This window comes from Ostrea edulis, chromosome 9, assembly GCF_947568905.1.
Source record: "Ostrea edulis chromosome 9, xbOstEdul1.1, whole genome shotgun sequence".
Lineage (NCBI taxonomy): Eukaryota > Metazoa > Mollusca > Bivalvia > Ostreida > Ostreidae > Ostrea > Ostrea edulis.
The window spans coordinates 43,825,297-43,851,761 of record NC_079172.1 but is presented as its reverse complement, the minus strand read 5'-3'; the positions used below and the strand labels follow the sequence as shown (position 1 = coordinate 43,851,761).

At 36.3% G+C, this 26,465-nt stretch overlaps 1 protein-coding gene across 1 annotated transcript in view; it reads right to left on the bottom strand.

The window, feature by feature from the left end:
* The window catches only part of LOC125660127 (uncharacterized), an 87,195-nt gene that overhangs the window by 20,094 nt on the left and 40,636 nt on the right, over positions 1-26,465 (bottom strand). Inside the window, exons 3-8 of the mRNA XM_056150750.1 lie at positions 22,080-22,214; positions 16,525-16,854; positions 14,239-14,432; positions 10,933-11,109; positions 6,565-6,792; positions 4,356-4,459 (exon numbers count right to left, since the gene is read on the bottom strand). Of these exons, the coding sequence (XP_056006725.1) occupies positions 4,356-4,459; positions 6,565-6,792; positions 10,933-11,109; positions 14,239-14,432; positions 16,525-16,854; positions 22,080-22,214 (1,168 nt within the window). The remainder of the gene's footprint in view (positions 1-4,355; positions 4,460-6,564; positions 6,793-10,932; positions 11,110-14,238; positions 14,433-16,524; positions 16,855-22,079; positions 22,215-26,465) is intronic.

Sequence of the window (26,465 nt, the reverse complement as noted above, 5' to 3'; positions counted from 1 at the left end):
AATTCGGGATCTGGTATACTCTTATAGGCGAATTTAGATGGACGAAATAGTGCAGGAATTAGCCACTTCACATGGTAAGCGTTTCAACAATCTTACATGATCGTTTAGGTATGCGCAACCTGACAGCCCGTTGGGTCCCCAAATCCCTTAGCCATGAGCAAATGGCAACCAGAGCACCAATATGCAGCGCCTTGTTGAAGCTTTTTAGGTCAAAAGACGATTTTGTTTTTGCGTCTGGTGACTGTAGATGAGACTTGGGTTCATAATTATGAGCCAGAGAATAAAGCTAGTCGTCAGTGGGTAGGGCCTGGGTCCCCGAGGCCAAAGAAGTTCAAGACGCAACCATCTGTTGGCAAGGCGATGACCACAGTATTTTGGTTCGCAAAAGGCATTATGTTAGACCTTTTACCCAAGAGAAGTACAATAACTGGAGTGTCAAACTTGCTAGACCAGCTGAGAACCGCCATCTGTAAAACTCTCTAAGGTGTCTTGCTGCAACAGGACAACGCGAGAATCCACACTTTGCAAAATTGCAATGGATGCAGTAGAGCGAAACGGGTATGAATGAATACCACATCCTGCCAATTCGCCTGAGGTGCTCCTAGTGAGTTTTTCCAATTCCCAAACTTGACAGAGGATACCCGTGGACGTCATTTCCGGTCTGACGAAGGAGTCGTGACTGCAGTTGAGGAGTGGGTCAATGGAGAGGACCCCGACGTTTTCAGTTCTGGTCTCATGGCATTTGAACACCGTTGGTCTAAGTGCATCACACTAGAGGGCAATTGTATCGAAAAAGAAGAGGTGGATCTCAACCGGAAATAATTTAGGCTGGTTACTGAATGACTCGCCCTCGCATATTGACCTCGGATCTAAATTACTTTGTAGTCTGTGATAAGAAATTTTCTCTAGGTACTAATAGTTTCCCCTTTTACATAACTGTTAAAGAAACATGATACCCATTTCTTCCATTTACTACTTTGATCTTTCCCCGATTGCAACTTTGTACGGCGGGAGCATAATAGTCCTTTGAAGGACATATGCATGTGCTAAACGATTTTAGAAAAATTAATTCTTTGCATGCCAAAATGACTTTAAATGTGTTTTAAATGAAATAATTAGTGAAATGAAATAATAAGTGAAATAATAAAATGAAATAGTAGTTGATGATTTTACTTGATTCGTCATTTATTTAGTAATTAATGACCATTCAATTCCAACCTTGTGTTTTTTCTTGGCATTGGTGTCAAACAGAGCACCGCTTTATCAGGTACCCATAACAGTAATTTTGGAGTTTAAGGAGGTACGCTTTACTAGAGAAATTTGATATGGATAAAAAATGGAAGATGTGTACAATAGTATTTTGAAATTGAAAACTTTCATATTTACTTTTATAGTCAAAAATTGTAGTTTTAGTGGAAAGCAATCTGCAAAAAATTGAAAACCTCTGCTGGACTCGAACCCGCGATCTACAGTTCAGCAGTCGACGTGCCTACCTACTGAGACAAATATTACTGATATCTATATTTTCATCCATGTTTTAAAAGGAAGTCAGCCTTTATGACGATGCAGAGTACCTCCTTAAAACCGACAAAATTCAAATCTTGCGATATGCCTATTTACTTATTACTTACCATTTATTAGGGCCCCGCATGAAATGCGGGAAGCCCTATAGTAATCACATTGTCCGTTAACACTTTCTTTGTGACACGATAACTCAGTTTTTATCGCAGTTTTCAAATTTTGTACAGAAATCATTTACAATAAGAGGAAGAGGCCTATAGATTTTGGGGTCATGTCACTCTGTCTGTCTTTCTGTATGGCATGATCTTTGTTATTATGAACACTTTCTTTGTGACACAATAACTCAAAACAGTTTTCGTTGTACATTTTTCAAATTTTGTACAGAAATACTTTACAATAAGAGGAAGACACCTATAGATTTTGGAGTCATGTCACTTTGTCTGTCATCATCTTTCTTATTATGACCGTATCCATTTACCACTGTCTAAGGGGGGGGGGGGTAATTCAATTTGAATTTTGATATGCATTGTATTGATATAGAAAATTTACAAAAAATAACTCTACAAGATTGTGTTTGTGCATATTTTTTTTTTTTTTAATGTGATATAAAAAATGTTTGATGTTACTTGTATATTGAATTAAACACGTCATTCCCAGTCAACAACTTTCGATCGGGATCGGAATACGAAATAAAATATCTTATATCCGGTTGCAAATTGAAACTGCTGCAAGAAATTGAATTATATAGTAATTTGCACGTTACACCTTAGAGAACTGTTTCTTTAAATAAAGAAAGTCACAAAATAGATACAAAATGAGTGTACCTTATTCATTACTGTTACCGAGCTTTCGTCGGTGAAAATCTCGAAATGGCGTGTTTCACTGCGCTTGTTGACGGTAAGGTCCACAATTTCTACGTGGGTATATTGATATTTGCTTATGAATTTGTTTTAGCGCATACATGGTATGTCTCGGCTTGGAATAATGGAAACTTTTTCACCTATGTATGTAAAGACATATTCTATAGATTTCTATTTTTGAAAATGTAGACCACATTTATCAAATGACAATTAGTTTGAAAACGCTTAAAGCCCCGATATCAGAATTTCCTTTACCAAGACATCAATATGTCAAATTCATAATCCTTTTCGAATAGTATGTACCATATTTGTACCAGTAATCCATTTTGAATCCCCTACTACAATGGGATTTAGTTGCACTGTTGTGTTTGAGTGGATGAGTGTGTGTCAAACAGAAGTAATTTAAATATGCTTCATGATTCCCTTTTCACAAATTTGCATTCCAACGTATCTTTGAATATTATTAATTCTAACATATATACCAAACATTGTTCAATCAAATACAGATGTCACTTTCCTCTAATAACCCCCAGCGGGGCCCTTGCTGACCGTGTCAGTTTTCTAGTTACTTAAGTAGTTTTCCAGGATTATTAGGTTTTTTCTACTCGTTCAAAATATCTTCATCCATGTTTCAAGAGCATCTGCCATGTCTTTTCAAATGGTTTAAAGTTAAGAATTCTTTTGGACATTTTTGGGTATGATAGAGAGGACTAGATATCATTTCTGAAAATGATCTTGAAAACGGGAGTATATTTGGACGATCAACAGAAACATTGAGTTATATAAAACTGCCCCTGTGTCTTTTCAATTTGTTTCAAATGATGAGTTAGATTGCTGGATGTGTCGTTTTGTGAAAGAAGCTGGGACACAAGATGGTGAGTAGACATCTTATACTATTTTCGTGAAGTGTTAGTGATATACACCAGAGAGAGAAAGAGAGTAAATATCATAGATTCATATAACTCTATCATAATGTCTGATCTCTTGTTTCTGTTGGTCGTCCAAGCCACCCAAACCATTGTGTGTTTTTTAATCTTTAATATTCCATTCCAATTCTGGTAACTGAAACTTCGTATTCAAAAAGCGTAACATCCTTCCTTGATTGTTACCAATCATTGGTTTAATAATTATAAATACAATGGCATGGTTACCCAACCTTGGGGTGTACCAAGTGATTTGGTACAGGCAAAAATCTTTTGTTCGAGCTGTGAACATGTACTAAACGAGTACTAGGTATGTTGTCTCTCGCCACTCAATTTTGTCGCTCGCTTTGCTCGGCGCCAAATTTCTTAATACTTATACTAGAGAAAAACTTACCAACATAATACCTAATGTTTATTCAACTTCGTTGAAATTTATCTATTTTACCCTTTAGTGTATCAAAATTGGAAATAGTGCACGTTTCTAAAGCCTTGATAGAGAAACATTATAACGATATAATACCTTATTTTCAATCGACATTAATAAATGCATTTCTCAATTTTTGAGAGTTTTAGCAATTCAAAGATATGATGTAAACTTAAGTTGTATCTCATTCCTATTTCTCCCATGGGGACCCGGGTTAGAATAGGTCATCAATACCCCTTGCTTGTCATGAGAGGCGACTAAATGGGCAGTTCTTCAGATGAGACCGTAAAAACCGAGGTCCCGTTTCGCAACAGGTGTAACACGAAAAAGGTCCCTCCCTGCTCAAAGGCCTAAATTTTGCAGCCCTTCACCGACAATGATGACATCTCCATAGGAATGAAAAATTCTCGAGCAGGGTGTGAAACAATATACTATCAACAAATCAATAATTCCCATTTCTTCATTTAGACATTTACAAAATTGGAGAGTTACCAACTTGTTTTGTTCTTTGCGAAGTGAAATGTTATCAAATGATACTCATTAATAACAAAAGCATGCAAACATGTTTTAAAACCACTAATTTATGCTATACATGCACCTTGTTGTAATAGATAAAACTGTACTTACGTAAAATTTAATTCTCTAGCAAGTTCATCTAGTAAGTCAATACAAAATCCAAAATAACCAATGGTACTGCCATTTTTCTCGATTCTTTCAATAAATAATGGCCACTGCAAAAAAGTACATTTTAATGTCTAAGAAAGCTCCTACACAATCGCACATTTAAATAACTAAATGCGATCCAGTAATCAGTGGTATAATTCACATTCTAATTTCTGTTCAAAACAGAACAGAAAGTCATGGAGTGCTAAAACAGAACAGAAAGTCATGGAGTGCTAAAACAGAACAGAAAGTCATGGAGTACTGCGCCCTCCATCCACCACCACTATATTTGAATTATGTACTACTGTCAATTTTTGGGAAGTTTAATTTTTTGCTTTGAAGAGGAATTGTGAAAGAAAAAGAATTTTCATAGTGCTTGTTTAACTTACCAAAGCATAAACTGCAGATATCAATAATTACATCAAATTGATACATATTCATGTCCTCTAACAAATGTAGATATGTAAATATCATTTATAATGTAATTAAGAATAAGTAATGACAATTTGCACTTAAGATACAAAGAAACAAGATATGTTTGTGAAACACAAATGCCCCCGATAATGGCCAATTTCAAAGATAGCCAAGGTCACAAGGGCAAATATCTTGGTACCAGTAGAAAGATCTTGTCAAAAGAAATGCTCATGTATAATATGAAAGCTCTAATATTTACCAATTAGAAGTTATAACCAATGTAAAAAAAAATTAAAAGTAAATTAAATGTCAAGGTCAAAAGGTTTAATACCAACGGAAAGGTCTTGTCACAAGGAACACTCATGTGAAATATCAAAGCTCTATCACTTATTGTTCAAAAGTTATTAGCAAGGTTAAAGTTTTGAAAAAATAGGTCAAACTCCAACGTCAAGGGGTCAAAAATGCTGATACCCAAGGAAAGGTCTTGTCACATGGAACACTCATGTGAAATATCAAAGCTCTATCACTTACTGTTCAAAAGTTATTAGCAAGGTTAAAGTTTTCAAAAAGTAGGTCAAGGTCACGGGGTCAAAAATGTTGGTACCCACGGAAAGGTCTTGTCACAAGGAATACTCATGTGAACTATCAAAGCTCTATCACTTACTGTTCAAAAGTTATTAGCAAGGTTAAAGTTTAAGACAGAATGACAGACAGGACAAAAACAATATGCCCCCCCCCCCCCCATACATACTACGGGTGTTGTCATGTTTAAAAATTTTCATGAGTTGTCTTGCTTCAAAATTCTAGAAGTGTGTTTGGGGGATAGATCAAATTTCCTGGTACATTATATAGACGTTTTTAAGAAATGGTTTTCTGGTTAGAAATATAAATCAAACATAGTTTTAAGTCTCTATTCCTTGGTTACTTTAATAATAAACTATAAACCAAATAAAATCGGAATTTAATATATACTTCGTGATATACTTATTTCAATTATGACGTCACATTGTTTCGCGGATTTTATCCCAGTAAAGATTTTCATAACCTGCCTTAACGAACCCGCGAATGCTGTCCTTTCCAATTCCTTTCAAAATTTGAACTTACTTTAAGAACTTCAGCTTTGACCAATACAAAAATTAAAGCAGTACTTACATGATCACAGCATCCTATGCGATTTAAGCTCAAAACTATGAGCTAATATCTTTCTTAAAACCAGATCGATATTGTTGACCAAACGTAATGTTCAATATGCTTTGAATTTAATGACAGGAAAAATCTCGGTGTCTTAATTTACTTCAGTAGAAATTTGATGCTGTAGTTAGCTATCGTAAGATTTTTAATACTTTGATTTACTATAGCAAAACATGATGCTATAGATGTTATACTATAGTTCATTAAATTTCACAATAGGGGGTGAAATATAACACAAGCAATACAATTAAAAGAAATTGATGGGCTCTGTAGAGAGGGTGGTGTACGTAATCTGTCCTGTCTCCGTTATACTTAATCTTAACTTGACGTACCCCCAAAAATGTACCTCTTGTCATATTTGCTTAAGAACAGAAATCGTATGTTCCATGAATTGTAAAGTTAACTTGTGCTTACGACATAGAGAAGATGAAAGAAAAGCTGCGTTTGATAACATTTCTTCACGCTTTAGTTTGGAAATGATCTATATTAAATGGGTGTATTTAGAGCATACTTTGAAAGGTTTATTCTTATGATAGCACAGAAACCGTATTGTCAATAGTACATTTACCCATAAGGTCGTAACCAGCAAATTCCGTTGGTTGAATCCGTACTCAATATTTGGAAATATGTTCGAATGAAAATGATGTTTTCCTGTGGTTTCAACTTCTCCAATGATTTCAAACTTTCTAACTAGTTCTGTCGTCCCATTGTCCGAGTTTTCTTTCCACATTAGCGTAGATAGCGGATACGTTCGGCAAAATGTTGGGCTGGTCAAACTTCGATTGTATGTGTAGTTCTAAAGCAGTGGTAAACACATTTTAGAACAACTCATTTATGATATACCTTTGCGTAGTTTTCTACTTACATGAACTTAAAAATTGTTGTTCATTGTCTATGAATGATATTTGTTATCTTTCAAGCAGTAAGTATGAATTTGATAACACTATGTCGTTCTAAAATATCTTGTCACCATATCGTGACTGTAATGAAGAATATCATCATACATGTACATGTAATAACAGCTATTCAGTTCATATGTATTTAATTTTCCAAATGTAAACTAGCAAAAATGCTACCAAGAAACTTGTTAAAGACAGATGAGACATCACAGAGTCATTCACATTAATTTTGTATCTAGATATTTTATTGACGAAAATACTAAAGGCAAGCTAACAACTCAACGTTATGACAAACAGGATAATTTCAGCTTCTGCAATGTCAGCTTCCCATATTTATGTAGCAATATTCCATTATCACCTGCATATGGTGCTTTTATCTCTCAACTGCTTTGATACTCAAGAGCTTGTTCTGCGTATGATCAATTTTTAAGTCACAGCAGACTACTGACAAATTGATGTTACAGGGTCTTCAACAGTCTCGTTTGAATTCAGCATTTCACAAATTTAATGGTCTTTAAATGATCTAGTTTGTCAGTACAACCTATAATAGGGTAAAATACTGACTTGTTTCATAACTATTGATAAGCCGTTCTTGACACACTGATTTTGACTAAGGATTACTCCGTTTACCTCATCAAGATACAGGGCTCATGGTGGGAGTGATCGGTCGACAGGAGATGCTTACTCCTCCTGGGCACCTGGTCCCACCTCTGGTTTACCCAGGGATCCATGTTTGCCCAGCTCTCTATTTTGTATTCCTTGTATGATTGATTGCTGTTTTGCGCTACACTCAAGATTTTTAGTTATCTGGTGGCGCCCAGTTATTATTGGAAGAGATAACCCAGATACAATGTACCTGGGAAGAGACCACCGACCTTCCGCAAGTAAATTGGGAAACTTTCTCACTTACCGGCGCGAACAGGTTTCGAACCCGATTGATCACTGTTCGTTATCTTCACCTTTCAGCCATATAACTTTAAAGCTCTACTGACACTTAAAGTAGGGGTATAGTAGCGTGACGTCATGTCCGGATCGAATTCCGGTATTGGTTCACGTACTATTATTATCAAACGTATTTTTACATTTACCTGGATGTTTTTTTAATTTAGTAAAATGAATACAATAACACTCAATCACTTATATTTGAGTAGACTATGGCTCCAATCTTCTTTCCATTTTTTGTCATCTAATTCACAGATAAAACCAGAGGTACATATTTGTTTAATTGATATACAAGGTATTACATGTTAAAATTATCTGTAAATTAAAAACAATTTCATGATATGCAATAATGCACTTGTGGAATTAAATAAAACAATTCTGCGCTTGTTATATATTTGTTATCTTGTTATATATTTGTTATCTTCTATTATGTGAAAATCATCTTCAAAATGGCTATTTTGGCCAAAAAATGTCAATATAAATTGAGATGCTGTGAAAATATTATGCTGAGAAAGGGCAGATTTTTAAAATGTATTTTAACAAGCATTCATATATGAACAACATATGTGAGTTTGAATGAAAAGTCACAAGTCAAATTTTTAAAATATTCATATTAGTGGTGTTGTAGTGCCGTATTTTTCACTGCCGAGGGCCTGTATTAAGTTCAATTTTGTACCACCATTTAATATTAAAAAACATGAAAATGTGTTAAAATTTCACTTTTAATTATTTAGTTAGACATATTTATTTCATATTTGAGGGAAAAAATTGCAGAATCATACCTCAAACAAAATTTTATGGACATATTCTATGACTTCTTCAATGAATTCCGATATTGCCGTTTGACAAATAGGGGTACACGTAATAAAAATACCATAATTTACTCATACTGACAACCCACCATTTTTTTTGTTTTTATCATATCCTCAAATGAACAATCTAAGTATTTAAATTCAAATTTTTGAGAAATTACAATTAGGTTCAGGACTAGGGACCTACCTTAAACAGATATAGCTGTAAGAAACTAAAGAGGAAGTGAGCCATATTTCTTTTATGTCCCCTTTTTTTACTCTATCCATATATAGCCATGATGCATTTGTCAGACCCAACTGATTGTCCAGTTCGACTCGACCATTGCACATAGGAGTGATCGCCCTTTTGCTGCATTAGAATGTAAATACCAAACCCTAATATTCTGGGGGGGAACTATCGACAGCATAATGCGATATTCATAATAATGTTACATCTTGCGTGCATCACTCCGAAATAGTAGTCAGGATTTGCAATGCAGTGTCAAAATCCCAACTATTTTGGTATAGTGCACACAAATATTCACCCAACTTTCCTGTAGCTTTAAAGATTTCTTTCTTGCAAACAAATTATAACCCAATAATGAAAAAAATTTTTTTTTTTTACCGTAAAACCTCGACAATTCCATTGGAAAATTGAATGTTTACCATTTGCATTGGATGCTTGATAGGAAAGATCCACCGGGATTTGCTCATCGTTCGCTAAATATTTCGGTTTCTAATAGACGTAGACAGAAGAGATGGTAGGCTATTAATCTGCTACCCCAGATCCCAATGCATACTTTGAAGTGTAATAGTATTTGTGATCCTATTCACATAGATCTTCTGCGAAACCTCCATGCTAGGTCAAAGTTCTTAGGGCAAACAAGTTTATAAAAATGATATTTCACAAATTTGCTATTATATTGCCAAAACCCATGTCGCTATGTAGGTGGTGATTAGTTACGTGTAGATGAAATTAGGAAAATTAGAATACCAAACAGGAGACCCCTCCATTTACTCTCAAATGATCGTATCAGTCTCGCGACTGGAGATTTCTACAATTCAAAGTTTCTGAAATTAATGGTTTCCAAGCAAATGAAAGATGTCATTGCATTAAAAAAATAAAGTAATTAGTGAGGTAAAGCGCAATTTGATTTACCTGAAGATGTCATAAAAATTCCCGACATCGTTAATATTTGAGTATAAATGTCAAACATCGTCAAATTTAAGGATAATTTTCACAATTATAACGATTATAAAATCTGCGAAGTACAGTGTACCTTCCCCTGCAAGATTCTCAGAGAAACATATAATGAGCAACCCATCCCCAAATCACTTGTGATTAGATGTGTTTTTAAAACGCAAATGGCCTCGAAAGTTTCCATACCAGTCTGATGAAAGACACTGTAATTCCTGGATCGATACCTGTAATGGTTTACCAATAGCACTAAACCCGAAGAAGGTAATTCGGGATTTCTTGCTAGCGATAACCATATTTATGAAGTTTCCGCTATTGATGTAGACCATAATAAGAACCTAATGAGGTCATGCTGCGTTTCAAACTTATCATTTCACAAATTATTACATTATTCCCCGTTGTAACTTGCCGTAACGGTTGGTATCACAGTTTAAAGTAGGGAATGACACTTTCATGTGTATATTCTACTCAATTTTAATATGAGAGATTGTGCATATGGTAAGTTTTTAAATCGAGCCAGGCTACTGACATACAAGTTGATGGTGCAGGGGTTTCAACAGTCTCGTTTAAAGTCAGCATTTCTCAAATTATATAGGCATCATAACGATCTACTTTGCCAATACAGCCTATCATTGGGTAAAATGCTGTCTGACTTGTTTCATACCGATTGTTAGACCGTTATTGGCACACTGGTTTTGACTACGGACAACTCCGTTTACCTGATCAAGATATAGGGCTCACAACGAGTGTGACCGGTCGACAGGGGATGCTTACTCCTCCTAGGCACCTGATCCCACCCCTGGTATATCAGGGGTCCGTTTTTACCCAACTCCCTATTTCAAACATCAATCAATGAATAATCCTTATGAGATTAATCAGTGTTCGTTATCTTCGCCTTTCGTATCTCTGTGGAGCGCCTTTTGTTAAAAGCCGACACTGGGGAGCCATGATTTGATTGAAGCCTTTAATGTGAATTCTAACCTTCAGACTTTATGAATACATGTAGGCATGCATATTTGTCCATTTCATTAGCTCTTACTTTCATAATTGTAAAATGAAAGCAATTATGGGCGTTAACATGCGGAGAGACACGTTTCGATACTTACGAATACCGAGTCAGTCGTAGTTACGTTCAGATTTAACACACAAACGTTATCGAGCAGACTGGAAGCATTCACTAAGTCGTTTAAATCGCTGGGAAGCAGGGTCACCACGAACCAGAAAGTGTGATCTCGAAGTGCTGTACGGCGGAAGTTTGCTGGCAGAGTGTCATATCCATTTGCCTGTAACAATAATGAAACAGTATTTACCATTGACATGGAATAATGATTGACTAGCATTGTATGGCAATGTGTGTTTACGATCTGGTAAACGTTCAGAATAAAGGTATGCCCTTTGTTCATTTAGATTATCATTAACAACTAATGATCAGTGTGTATAAATGTGCGTGCTAAGAACAGAAGCTTTAGGTCCATCTACTGTGGAATCATTATCAGTGGGATCAATATTCCTGAATTCCGGGCCTCCGTGGCCGAGCATCGCGCTCACAATCACACGGTCTCTCACCTCTGTCGGCGCGGGTTCCAATCCCGCTCGCGCCGGTAAGTGAGAAAGTTTCCCAGTTTACTTTCGGAAGGTCGATGGTCTCTTCCCAGGTACATTGTATCTGGGTTCTCTCTTCCACCAATAAAAACTCGGCGCCACCATATAACTGAAACATTGTTGAGTGTGGCGGAAAACATCAATCAATCAATCTTGGATTCCGTGAGTTCAACAAACATTGGTACACAGTGGGATACATTTTTTATAATGCTGAGCGAGTTATTTCCCCCTGAATACAAAGGGCGCGCAGCACATTGAGATCCTCAATTAATGATGTCATAATAGGAAGAGACAGAAAATTTACTATTTCTGATTGTAATTAATTGTTAGCTTAAAAGTTTTTCTAAAACGTAAGTGTAATAACTTTGAAAAAATAGTATCATTGAACAATAAACGGAATACAGCACACTTATCATGGTATACCAACATACCAAATATCAAAGGCTATACTAGTCCAAACTATTCTATTTGACCTTTACTTAAATTGTAAAAGGTCGAGAACAAAGGTCACCAAAACTGGCACACGGCACACTGTCTTATCATGGTTTACCCACATATCAAAGGTATGTCGAAGCCAAAACGATATGGTCCGGATAACCAAAAACTGCTCAATAAATTATTTTATTCGACCTTTCGATAAAAGTTCACAAAAATGGGTCTTATCATGGTAGACAAACAAACCAAGTATCAAAGGCCTAATTCAAACATTCTATTATTTGTCCTTGACATAAATGGTCATAAAATTACACGTGACACATTGTCTTATGGTATACCAACATACCAAATATCAAAGGCTTATCTTATAAAAATAAAAACAAAATTATGGTCAGGACAACATAAATAACAAAAAAGTCTATTTTTGACCGTTAGATATAAGGTCAAAGGTAATTTCAAATGGCACATGACAGATATTCTTATCATGGTATACACCCATACCAAAGACCTATATCAAAAGACAAAATACCAAAACTTCTTAAAATTTCAGAAAATGATACGCGACAGACTGTCTTATCAACCCACCAACCAAATATCAAAGGCCTAGCCCGGACAATCTTTGTATGAGAAGATTCCCATTAAGGTATTCCATGTATAATGAAAGGATAATGAACAATTTTGAAGGATTTAGATCAACATAAATGTTTATTGTTAAATAATGATGAAAGTGAAGCAGATGAAATTCACATGACCGGTGAATGATTAGAAGCTGACCTTTTTGCACTTAAGACTTTTTGGAAGAGTTGTCTGCTCTTTGTAAAAATAAGAAAAATCTAATTTTCTAAAAATGTGTGTGGTCAATGATTAATTTTATTTCCTATTTTCATTAAGAGAAAGTGTATGTAACTTTCTACCAAGAGATTTGTATGAAAATATAATTTCTTTTTAAAATATTGTAATAAAACATGCTTTTCCCATATACTTCAATGTTAAATTCTAGGTGAAATAAATCAAGCAGTAAACAAAATTTTGAAAATTCCTATGGTGAATTATTTTTATTTGATGAACCCTTCAAAATGATACCATGATTACAAAAATTCCACCATCCATTTATTAGATATGAAATATGGTCATTATACATTGAATACCTTAAAAAAAAAACAATATGCCCCCTTTCTAGGAAGGGCACATATAATTATCAGGCAAGTAGTAACAATACATTTGGCCGTTCTTATAACTCCGTTTACTTTATCAAGATATAGGACGCATTGCGAGTGACTGGTCGACAGGGGATGTATTCTCCTCCTAGACACCTGATCCCACCTTTTGTATATCCAGGGGTCCGTGTTTGCCCAACTCTATTTTGTATTGCTTATAGGAGTTATGAGATTGATCACTGTTCGTTATCTTCACCTTTCATTTATGATTATCTTTAATAGTACTATAGAGCCAGCGTCAGGGCTAGAATAGGAACTTATCATGTAATGCAGTTCTTCAAGTAATTAAATTTCTATTGAACGAGAGAGAGAGACACAGAGAGAGAGAGAGAGAGAGAGAGAGAGAGAGAGAGAGAGAGAGAGAGAGAGAGAGAGAGAGAGGAACATAAGTACAGCAGTTAAATATGTTTTAAGATAAGAATATTAGAATTTCACATGGATTTAATTAATAACTTCGCCAATATGATTCTGCAGTTAGATTATTTAAAAATATCGGGGGTGGGTCACCGTGGGTGTTGTTGTTTCAAAGCAATATTTCTTAACGAAAGCATGGCAAATTAACAATAAATCCTTTAATGTATTGATATTAGTACACTTGTTTGTGATTTTGTTCAAATCGATGGTCGTTTCGTTACCCTATTGTTGTTTTTGCTGTTGTTGTTGATAAGTAATTGTATTGTTTCAAATTTCAAATGTGTTAAGCTGTTTGTTTCGCTTTGTTAGTTTCAAACATGAATTGATTGAATATTGTTTTACGTGCCTCTCGAGGATATTTCACTCATATGGGGACGTCACCACTGCCGGTGAAGGGCTGCAAACTTTAGACCTATGCTCGGCGCTTATGGCTATTGAGCAGGAAGGGATCTTTATTGTGCCATACCTGCTGTGACACGGGACCTCGGTTTTTGCGGTCTCATCCGATTGATTGATTGAGGTTTTCGCCGTTTTGGCAATATTTCAGCCATGTTACAGCGGTGAACTAATTGAATGATGTTTGGTTGTGAGTGTTTGAGTTTCCCTGACGGCCCCCAGTGAGCCTACTCTTTTTCGCCCCATTTAGTTGCCTCTTACGACAAACAAGCGGGTGCTGAGGACCTATTCTAACCCGGATCCCTACGGGATGAAGACTTGGATATGAGCTAAATCATTTTTACATACCTCTTTCAATATACGGAGCGCGCAACCCACATGACAGACAATTGTGATGTTGGCCATACTGTCGGAAAGTCCACCGTGAATGAAGTCCAAAACCTCCCAGATATCCTCCCTAGTCCTTAAATTATCAACGTTAAATGTATTTTGCACTACACCGCATTCGTTCACTCTTGCCAAAATTCTGTCCATATTGTTCTCTGTAGGTAGAAAAGATAATGACCATTATTTACAGACTGTTATCACAACAAAAATATTTTTGAAACATATTTGCCACAATGTTACAATATGGGATCGACTTTTTATATTGAATGTATGTAGTGATAATGAAAAATATGTTACTTACTAGTCAGGGGCAACCATATTAAGTATGATCTCAAGATACTTAAAAACCAAGTATAATTATCATCTACTCTTTAGGGGGCACTAGTGTACCAAGTTTGAAGGGTTATCAAGATTCGGACAATATCCTATCCAGAATAATTTGAGCATTGACATTGACCTCAAACTCAATAGGAGTAATCTACTCCTTACAGTGTAGGTAGAACCAGTGAACCAAGTTTGATGTATGTCAAGGAATGGAAAATGGGCTCTCAAAATAATGAGCACACAATATCTTGCTATGATCAGTTGTAGAAGTTTATTATGTCCAGTTTGAACCTTGAAATTTGAACTTACATTGTACATATATATCCTCAAAATCAACAGGGGTCATCTACCCCTAAGAATATATTTGTGTATCACATTTGATGTCTGTTAACAAAATTTTGTTAAGATATGGAGTGAACAATCTCTTATCATATCCAGAGAAGTTTCACCTGAAATTCAATGAAAGGCATAGATTCCTTAGCTAAAAAGCAATTTACCGAGTTTGATGTCTGTCAAGCAAAGAGTTCGAATACAATATCTTATGTACAGAATAATTTTACCATTAACCTTAAAATCCACAAAAGCCATGTGATCCTTAGGTAGAACCAGTGTTCCAAGTTAGATGTCTGTCAAGAAAAGGGTTCTCAAGATATTGAGCACACAATACTTTACAACATATGTATGTCCAGCGTTAGAATTTTTACTACATCCAGATTGACCCTTGACATGTGACCTTGTGATCTCAAAACCAACAGAGGTCATCTGTTCCGTTTAATGTCTGTCAGGCAATGGGTTTTTAAGGTATTGATCAGACAATATTTTAGTTTTACGTCGTGACTTTAAACTCAATAGGAGTCATCTACCTATAGTAGGTTGACTCCTATTGAGTTTAAAGTCACGATGTAAATGTAAAATATTGTCCGATAAATATCCTAAGTTATACTAAGTTAGATGTCTCTCAAGTAAAGGATACTCAAATTACAGAGTAGAGTAGAAAATATATGTTTAATACGTCACTTATTCCAAAGGTAGAACCAGTTCCAAAGGTAGAACCAGTGCATTAAGTTTGATGTGTATCAAGGAAAGATTATTCAAGACATTGAGCATATTGTTCACTGAATATTGTTTTACGTCCCTCTCGAGAATATTTCACTCATATGGAGACGTCACCACGGCTGGTAAAGGGCTGCAAAATTTCGGCATATGTTCGGCACTGATGGCTTTTGAGTAGGGAGGGATCTTTATCGTGCCATACCTGCTGTAACACGGGACCTCGGGTTTTGCGGTCTCGTCCGAAGGACCACCCTATTTAGTCGCCTTTTACGACAAGCAAGTGGTACTGATGACCTATTCTAACCCGGAGATCATTTCTAGGATCCCAGTTTCATTCTTGACCTTAAAATCGATAGGGGTATCTACTCCATCGGATGTACTAGTGTAGCACATTTGATGCCTGTCAAGCAAACGGTTCTCAAGATATTAAGCGTACAATATCTTAAGTTTTACCTTGTGACTTTCAACTTAATAGGCGTCATCTACTATTGATAGAACCAGAATACTAACTTTGATGTATATCAAGCAGAGAGTTCTCAAGATATTGAGCAGAATTAATCCATAAGTGTCCAGTTTGACCCTTGATCTGAACATTAATAAGGATCATCTACTCTCTACGGATAACCAGTGTAAGCAATGTTCGAAGTTTATTAATTGTCATGCAAACGATGTTCTAATTAACACGTTCCACTGTAAGGGATTAGTGAAACAAAAACAACCTCTTAGTTATTATTTACAAGCTATCATCAATGTAAACTAATTTGTTATACAGTGAGAAAAACAGACAGACAGACGAAACGACTAATTAAACAAGGCTACATCCAATTTCTTGGAAAAAGCCATTTCATGAATAAAAGGGTTTTAACGTACCAGTAGAGTTTTCATAAAATATAATTATTGATTTCCATTGGAGTTTTGCCAAAATCTCCTCAACCATAACTGTAATGGCTTCCTCGTAGAAATAATTCTTTCGAAAAGTTACAACTGAGCAGGTTTCGTGGTCCATTGGATGCACTGCATGATCTCGACAAAGGGCATCGTTCTTGTAGGCTACACTATTTTCAACAGTTTCCTGATCGACATCGTTGAGCTCAAGGTGCAGAGTAATAGTAGTGTTCAGGTTGGTGATTGTCATGATGATACGACGATCGGTCGAATTCACATATACGAGATCAGTGCCATTTCTTCTCAAATATATCACTGAAAAATTCAAATTGCGAATGGCAGTTAATATTACTTTCTTATCTTTGTATGTATAGGTATAGTCCCTTTACTGTCCGCTGGCACGTGACTGACATTTGCTGCTTTGTTTGGTTTAAATGTGTAGAATCATTCATTTGATTTTTATGTGGACCACCCAATGCACCGCCTTCATAGAGATGGCTTGTTATGTTGATAATTTACATTGTACAAGAGATGTTTGTAAAACACAATATGCCCCCCCCCCCCCAATGGTGCAAAAGGTTTATACACACACATGATTTCATTGATAGTAGTTATTAAGTATCATCAATTCAAAATATTGAGCAGACAATATCGTCCTATGTCAAGAGTGAATTGACCATGTGACCTAAAAATCAATAGGGGTCAACTACGCCTTATGCTGTACCAGTGTACAATCAAGCAAATAATTCTTAAAATATAGGACACAATATATTACTATTTCCAGTTCAACCATTGCCCTTTAACCACGTGACCTCAAAATCAACAGGGGTTATCTTCTCCTGATGATGCATCGGTGTACTAAGTTTGATGTCTGTCAAGCAAAGGGTTCTCAAGATATTGAGCTGACAGTATATTCCAATGTCCAGTTTGACCCGTGACCTTTGACCATGTGACCTCAAAATCAATAGGGGTCATCTTCTCCTGAAGATGTACCAGTGTACCATGTTTGATGTCTGTCAAGCAATGGTTTCTAAATATATTGAGTGGACAGTACATTCCTATATTCAGTTTGACCCTTGACCATGTGACCTCAAAAGCAATAGAGGTCATTTTCTTCTAAAGATATACCAGTGTACCGTGTTTGATGTCTGTCAAACAAATGGTTCTCTAGACATTGAGTGGTCAGTATATTCCTATACCCAGTTTGATACTTGACCATGTGACCTCAAAATCAATAGGGGTCATCTACTCCTTAGGATTTACCAGTGTACCAAGTTTGATGTCTGTCAAAGAAAGCGTTCTCAAGATATTGACCGGACAGTATATTCCTATGTCCAGAGTAGATTGACCCTTGACCTGAAAAACAATACGGGTCCTCTTCTACTCTTAATGAACCCACATATGAAATACCATTATGATCAAGTGAATGGTTCTCTAGATATTGAACGGACAACATGTGGTCTACCGACTGACCGACAGGTGCAAACCAATATGCCCCTCTTCTTTGAAGGGGGATAATAACATCACCCTTTATCATTGAACTGAAATTTGTTACCCCATTCCTAACATTCCTGTCTAGACTGATTGTATGATGCAAGGTGAAGATAACGAACAGTGATCAATCTCATAACTCCTATAAGCAATACAAAATAGATAGTTGGGCAAACACCGACCCCTGGACACACCAGAGGTGGGATCAGGTGCCAAGGAGGAGTAAGCATCCCCAGTCGACGGTTCACATCCGCCGTGAGCCCCATATCTTGACCAGTAAACGGAGTTATTCGCAGTCAAAATCAGTGTGCCAAGAACGGCTTAACAATCGGTATAAAACACGTCAGACAGCATTTGACCCAATGCGAGGCTGTATTGACGAACTAGATCGTTATAACGACCATAGAATTTGCGAAATGCTGACTTCAATCGAGACTGTTGAAACCCGTGTACCATCATCTTGCATGTCAGTAGCTTACCTCGATTTAAAAACTGACTATACGCAGAACAAGCTCTTGCATATCGAATCAGTTGAGATATATAAACACCATATGCAGGTGATAATGGAATATTGCTACATAAATATGGGAAGTTGACGATGGAGAAGCTGTAATCATCCCGTTTGTCATACAGTTGAGTTGTCAGTTTGCCTTAATATCTACTTTCAATAAAATATCTAAGTTTTGCAGAAGTGGACGACTCTGTGGTGTTCTTTATTTCGAGCTCACAGGGATATCAAATCGACATATGAATGAAAGCTATTATTGTTAATAGACAAAACGTCATCATCGAATTGAAGGCCACAGCGAGAGATTTTTTCTTCTCGCGTAGAAGTTTTTGAATAAATTCTGCTTCATATGAATATAAAAACAGGTCAGCTATCAAAGGAGCACAATTCGTGCCCATGGGAATTCCAACAGACTGTTGGAAGACCTGATCACCAAAGACCACGAAGATATTGTCAATGAGGAACTCTAGAATATTTCCGTTTTCCGTTTTAACAACGACAATTCATGATCTCATTAAGTCAGCAAGTTAAACATCTTGTGTTTGATATATCATTTTTAAGTAATAGAGACTCCGTGACCGCAGCATTCCAATCCTAAATCGGGAGGACTTCTAGCAGTTTATTTTTAAACTAAATACTTGTATCTTAATATTTAGATTAACAAGAGGTACTGTGAGCAATGCTCACTAAGAATATCCCCCGCTTACCCCAATCTCCCAAAGGGTGTTGGTAATAGGTATAAACTACCTCTTTTCTGAGTGTAAAAAAACAAATGGCATGACAAACCGAACCATATAGCTACTTCGATGTCCAGTGAGCGTGACCTTTTGACCCCAAAATCGATAGGGAACATCTTCATCCCTTGGGTAGTCCATATGTATGATATGGTGACTAGGTGGAAAGAATAACGCTTTAGAGCCCGGAAACCATATTGCTACTTCGATGTCCAGTGCACTTGACCTTTGACCTTTTGACCCCAAAATCGATAGGGAACATCTTCATCCCATAGGTAGTCCATATATATGATATGGTGACGGTAGGTGGAAAGGATAACGCTTTAGAGCCCGGAAACCATATTGCTACTTCGATGTCCAGTGCGCTTGACCTTTGACCCCAAAATCGATAGGGAACATCTTCATTCCATGGGTAGTCCATATATATGATATGGTGACGGTAGGTGGAAAGGATAATGCTTTAGAGCCCGGAAACCATTGCGTCTACAGACGGACAGACAGACGGACAACCCGATTCCAGTATCCCCCCCCCCACAACTTGTTGCGGGGGTATAATGATGAGATGACCTTTTAATTCCATTCAAGCATAAATTGTCTGTTAGCCTTTTACCTATTTCATATCTGTTAATTTCTCATACTATGGATCGTAAACTGGTTTTGTTTCAGTCTTTCTTTCCCGATGTATCTCTTCGGGTTCAACACTAATCCGCAGGATGTCAGTAAATGTACAAACTTTCAATTAAACTCATCCCAAATCCTTGATACACATCGGATTCGTTCGCTTTAAAAATTGATGTGATACATAATACATACACTGTACATGTATTATACCAGGTGTATATCTGAATTACTAATAAAAGCAAGTTAGATTTAATAAGGCTGTGTTTGGGGAAAATTGTTTCAATTTTTTTACAATGACGTTTTCGGGGGGGGGGGGGGGTGTTCTTCATTGGATATATAATTTGAAAACTCAAGTCTTTTTCAGTATGATTATTGTTATTTTTTCTTTATTAGTATTTTTCATGGTTAATGATTTTAAAATAGATATGCATTATTATGAAGTATATCAAACGGTGACTTCTGTGGATGACTACCCGCTCTCTATGTAATTTCTGCTTCCCTTGTTTATGATAAACCAAATGCTCACCTCCTCATAATATTATTGCATACAATATTTTCAGTTCGTCTTCCGTTTCATTTTCCGTTCCGCGTTTTAGCAACACGCTATGCTCGGCGCTTACGGCCATTGAGCAGTGAGGGTTCTTTAACGTGCCTCACCTAGTGAGGGTTCTTTAACGTGCCTCACCTACTGTGACACGGGACATCCGTTTTTTAAAGTCATCTCCGAGGACCCGTGACATTCACACCTGATGCCGAATGTTTTGCGATGGAATTGTCACTACCTGTTTTAACGACTTAGGTCTGTCGCGGCCGGGATTCGAACCCCGGCCTTCCGCATGCGGGGCGAACGCTCTAACCTCTTGGCACGTCTCCTTATGAGTGAACGTTACACGACATACAACAACCAACTCTTCCTACTGAAAGGCCGCGAGCGCCGAGCATAGGCCTAAATTGTTCAGCTCTTCATCGGCAATGGTAATGTCTCCATTCTTGAATGGGACGTTACAAATATACAACCAACCATTTTCATAAATACCCGAGATCGTGTTCTGCGTATGATCAATTTTTAAAGCGATACAAGGTAGTGAAAAATAAGTTGATGTTACAGATGTTTAAGCAGTCTCCTTTCAAATCAGCATTTTGCAAATTTGATGGTCGAGGTCATTAATCCGTCGTTAGGTTGAAGTTTGTCTGGCGTGTTTCATACCAATTGTTCAGCCGTTTTAACATACTTATTTTGACTACGGATTACTCAGTTCACCGTATCAAGATAGATCATGGCTGATGTGACCGTTCTGCAGGGGATGATTTCTCCTCCTAAGGCACTTGATCCCACCTCTAGTATGTCTAGGAGTCCATGAATGCCCTACTCTTAATGGGCGCACTTGTTTCAGAAATCCGGGCGACGACCCGGTTCACTTTTATAACATGACTGTTTGACCCGGTTTGTCTTGCGAAACGAGTGGGAAATCGGCCGAATATATATCAAAATGTAAAAACAAAGATTATGTATTTTTCAAAGAACATTTGCATAACAGATTTCATAAAATGTAACTTATGTAAGTTTAAAAATCATAATTGATAATCAGTTTTATATTCAAACATTTTGTTCAGAAACACTGCAGAATGGGCTGTAACTTCCACAGAGAAGCGGTGTTGATCGTATCATCCAGCATTCGGAAACAACAATGTCAAAAAACTTACCTCTTAACTCACTACTTTATGCTAATTGAAATTTAAACTCTTTTTAATGAAAGAAAAATGGATAAATAACGAGCAAGAAAATGTTTATCTACATTTTCCGCATTATTGTTTTCCATGTGCCCGCTCTAAATTTATCGGGCGATCCGGGCTACTTTTCGGTCGACCGGCGGCTTAAAAATACTTGAAAAAAGTTACTTGCCCGCTTCCGGAAGTATCAACCGGCTTGACCCGGGCGATGAAACAAGTGTGCCCTAAGTTACATTCTTTATGGGATTGATTACTATTAGCATTGCCACCTTTCATCTATGGTGTCAAAGGATTCTTTATGATTAAATTATATCGAGCAAAAAATAATTCTTACTTATCAATATATTATAAGATGAAATTTAACTAAATATTGATCGAATTTTTTTTTTCGATTTTAGTGCATAATCATTTCCTGATATGGGAAAATCTTAAGTAATACGTCCAGTAACCAATACCTTTTTGGAGAACTTTGTAAATTTCCGTGAAGTCTGCTTGTGACCGTATCAAATAGAATGTGTTGTTGTTCATTTCAATCGTAGAAGTGCCAAGACTGTCGTTTCCTAATTTAGGACAAGCGTTGTTGATTATGCCTGTAAATAATTAAGACAGTTTTTGTTTTATATTACAAAATGTTGAACATAGGTTGCCTTATAACATTGAATATTTTATTACATTGAATATTTCATTGTCAACAAATAAATTTGCAATATGAGTGAAAAATTCTCGAGAGGGACGTTTAATCAAGATGCAATCAATCAACCGCTAAAAGTTGTGTTCAATAAAACATCTAAGTGTGAAGTAGATATGGAAGGCTTTGTGATGTTATTTATTTCGAGTTCACTGGGATATATCGAACCGACATACATGTATGTATTATTGGAAATGATTATTGTTTAAATAGATAAAAAAAAACATCGTCGATATATCTAAATGTTGAGTTGAAGGCCACAGCGAGGGATGTTCTCTCCTCATGCCGAAGCTTTTGAATAAGTTTTGCCTTGTAAGAATATAACAGCATCCTTTTCATACGCCCGTCGAAAACGGGACGTACATGTATTATGGTATGGCGTCGTCCGTTTATCTGTCCGGACGTTGTGGGCAGGATACCGACCGAACTGTAAGCTCCTAGATTTTATAACTTGGTTCATTTGATCACCATGATCATGAATATAAAACTTATACGGTACCAATTTTGATGCACCAGATGCGCAGATGTGCCTATTGTTTTCCAAGATTAGAGGTCAAAGTCGTAGTATCACTTAGTAGGAAGTCATTGTGGGCACGATACAAACTGAACCGTAAGCTCTAGGATATTACAACTTGATATAGTTGATCACCATGATGAGAGGAAGGTGCCTATTGATTTTCAAAGTCAAAGGTCAAGGTTGTAGTATTATTCAGTAGGAAAACCTTGTAGGCAGGTTACAAACTGAACAGTAGGCTCCAAGATATTGCATGGTGGTACATTTGATCACCATAATGAGAGGAAGATGCCTATTATTTTTCAAGGTCAAGGTTACAGTATCACTTAGTAGGAAAACTTTGTAGGCAGGATAAAGATCGAACTGTTGGGGCTAGGACCGTCAAACTTTACACTTATATTTTTTGCCAAGTGGAGGATGCCTATTGTTTCTCAAGGTCAAGGTCGTAGTAGCATGATACAGAACTGTTGGAGCTTGGACCATCACCCTTGGTACACATATATCTTATGCCAAGGGAAAATATTACATAGAGTACATGATTTGTCTTGCTTTTACGATGCAAATAAAGTATGCCGCACCTTGATTATTACTGATACTTCTTCAGGCCAATTTCTACAAATCATGGTGTAAGAAAAACACCCTATGTTAGCTTTAGCTTTTCAAGGGCGTATTATGTACTGTTGGTTGTCAGTGGCGTACATAAATAAACAACATAAATAAACGTCTAAAGATTGTTTCTGTGTATGCTTTTAGCATTTTGTGACTGATACAATCCGCTCCTATTGCTTTATTAATTGGGAGTAATGACAAAATATGGCTAGTTTTATTCGGGGCGTCCAATTCAATCGTGGTTTATGTTTTCCAGTAGAATTTGTCGTAGTAATAAACACTCTGTTGAGCTTGACTTTTTTTTTTTTTTACGGAAATAGCTTTACGCGAATATCGAGCCCAATCAATGCTTTTTTCAAAGACAACAAACTAATGATACTTTGGCTTAGTGTTTTTTAGCTATCGATATATATTTAGATATATAAACTGTTTATATTTATATGAGAATTCACAATTTTAGGTGCTAAGATACAACACAGTGGTTTCCACTTTTATGACAAATTATTTACAAAATAGATAAATAAGAGTTCCTCCCCAGTGTATATATATTAATAAGCCGTCACACCTTTATCAATTGTTATGAGCATAGTTCCTACTCAAATTGTTAATATCATATTTTTAAAAATATATTTGCCTCGCCTGGGCCCATTTGAAGCCAGAGCCCCTCCCCTTCATTAACACATTTTCTCCAAATGCCATATTAAACCGAAACCGCGCATGTACGTGTAAGATCCTAACTGGTACTGGATATATTCGGAAGAGAGTGATAAAATTTCAGAAAAACTGGACAGTATTTGCATTATATATGCGAATGGATTTAATTTATACCTTGACGTAAGAGTTCTTTAGTATAGATCATTGTTAAACCACAGACTTCCGGCATGGATTATGCACCCCCACCCCCACCCCTTCCTAGTTGCAATAATGTAGCTCTTTTTGGGGGGAGAGGGCTATAAATCCTTAGAATCTCCGTAATGGTGTTAATGCGGGAGTGATTCACCCCCGCAACATTTTCGATCATTCTAAACATTTGCTGACTTTCTTTATGTAAATAAAATGATATTCTATGTTTCTTAGTCAATATAGCGAGATCAAAGGGTCCGCCATTTTGAATCGTATATTCTGTCGTCATAGTAAACAAATGATAATTTACATGCTGAAATTTAGCTGCAAATAGTGTTATATTACTTAATCTTTATTTCAATCGAAATATATACTTTGAAATTACCGGAAAATTAAAGAAAACATTGGTAGGAAGTTTCCAGTGTGTTTAAATCCTAATCCTCACAAACCGTATCACAAGGGATTTTCGGTTTCCTGGACGCGGCCATTTTGGCGTTTTGAGGATGTCATATGATGAATCAGCTGACTACTCCGAGGCTATTATATTCACATAAATGTGTAATACGTCATCTGAAAGGTGAGAATTTTCTCTTTCCGTTGGTACCAACCATTTGTGGAAGGAAAACATAAATTTACGACTTGCCTTTGATTTTGGAGTTTGATAGGTAAAAATTATTTCTTTGGAAAAAAATTGGGTATATCAAGCATTATTTAACATTCCTTCTTTCTGATGAGACAACTTTCAATTATTTTTAATGCAGCTCGTTTTAGTGCCAGGCTCTAGAAGTTGCAGGGTATTATGAAAGGTGAAGATAATTAACAGTGATCAATCTCATAACTCCTATAAGCAATACAAAATGGATAATTGGGCACACACGGGCCCCTGGACACATTAGAAGTGGGATCAAGTGCCTAGGAGGAGTAAGGATTACCTATGGTAAAAAATAGAAAGAGGTATCGTTCGTAGCCATGGTATTACTTTTATACGTTTTGTCATACTTTGTTGATTTCGAGTTATTGTATGAGATAGAATCACAATTTTATTTATTTATGTATTATTATTTTTTTATTTACATATTATGTACAATAGTTGAATAGATGATACTGAATACTTGTGTTACTGTATACATTACATATACATTTTGCATGCAAAAAAGACGGAGGGGGTGTTCTACCATAGTACTGACTCGATGCTGTTCAGATTCAGTAGTCTTGCACATGTTAGTAAGTTGAATTATCAAATGTATTTTACAGTAAACCACTTGAAATAAACAAGGTTTATCTGCAGCATTTTACAACCCCTTTATATCAAGTAAATTGAGAAAAAGGGGTGTGTGTGGGTCTGGTCCACTTGTGTATTTTATATATTTATTCACAAAAGTGTTATTTGATAAATTAGCCCTAAGATTCTTTCCTTTGACTAGACTGCTTATTATAGTTTGTGAGAATGTTTGAAAGAATTAGTTCATGAATATTCTTATTCAATATGGGATCATGATATAAGTCTTATAACCAAGGCAATGACAGGGATCGAACATGTTTAGACTGCAATGCCCCAAATGAATCATCGTTGTGATAGAATACGAAGCTATAATGCATATATTTAAATGATAGATATTCAATCTTTTTTTGTTTGTTTTAGAATTACTTTCCGAAACATCAAACCTCAGATGTTTGCAATCACTAACAGTAGCAGTCCTGTCTTAAGAGGAAATCGAAAGAGGCAACATACTGATCAGAGAGACATGCCCGAGACATCAAAAGTTGGGACTAATTTAGTATAGACATGTTCTGCTTTTGTTCCTTGTAGCACGTAAAAGCATGAATAGAAATATATATGTACATAGCAGTGGCGGATTTAAGGGGCGGGGCGCAATGAGGTTGAGTGCCAGAGAATTTTAATATTGCTACAGGATTCAGAAAATGTCAGTCTCCAAGGGTGAGGTGATATATAAAGTTCAAACTGATTGAGTGCCAGATTATTCCAAAAGATCAAATGAATGTAGTGTTTCCACAATAATCAATAAATTTAGATCTTTAAACAAATCAAAGTCTGTAAAAAACGTAAATCAGATATCGATTCTCTACGCTAAGAAAATATTTAGCCCACCTAAACAAGTTCTAAAAGAGAAAGACAAATGCTTTAAGCGATTCAAATCAGGAAACTGTGAAGAGTGTGGCCTTGAA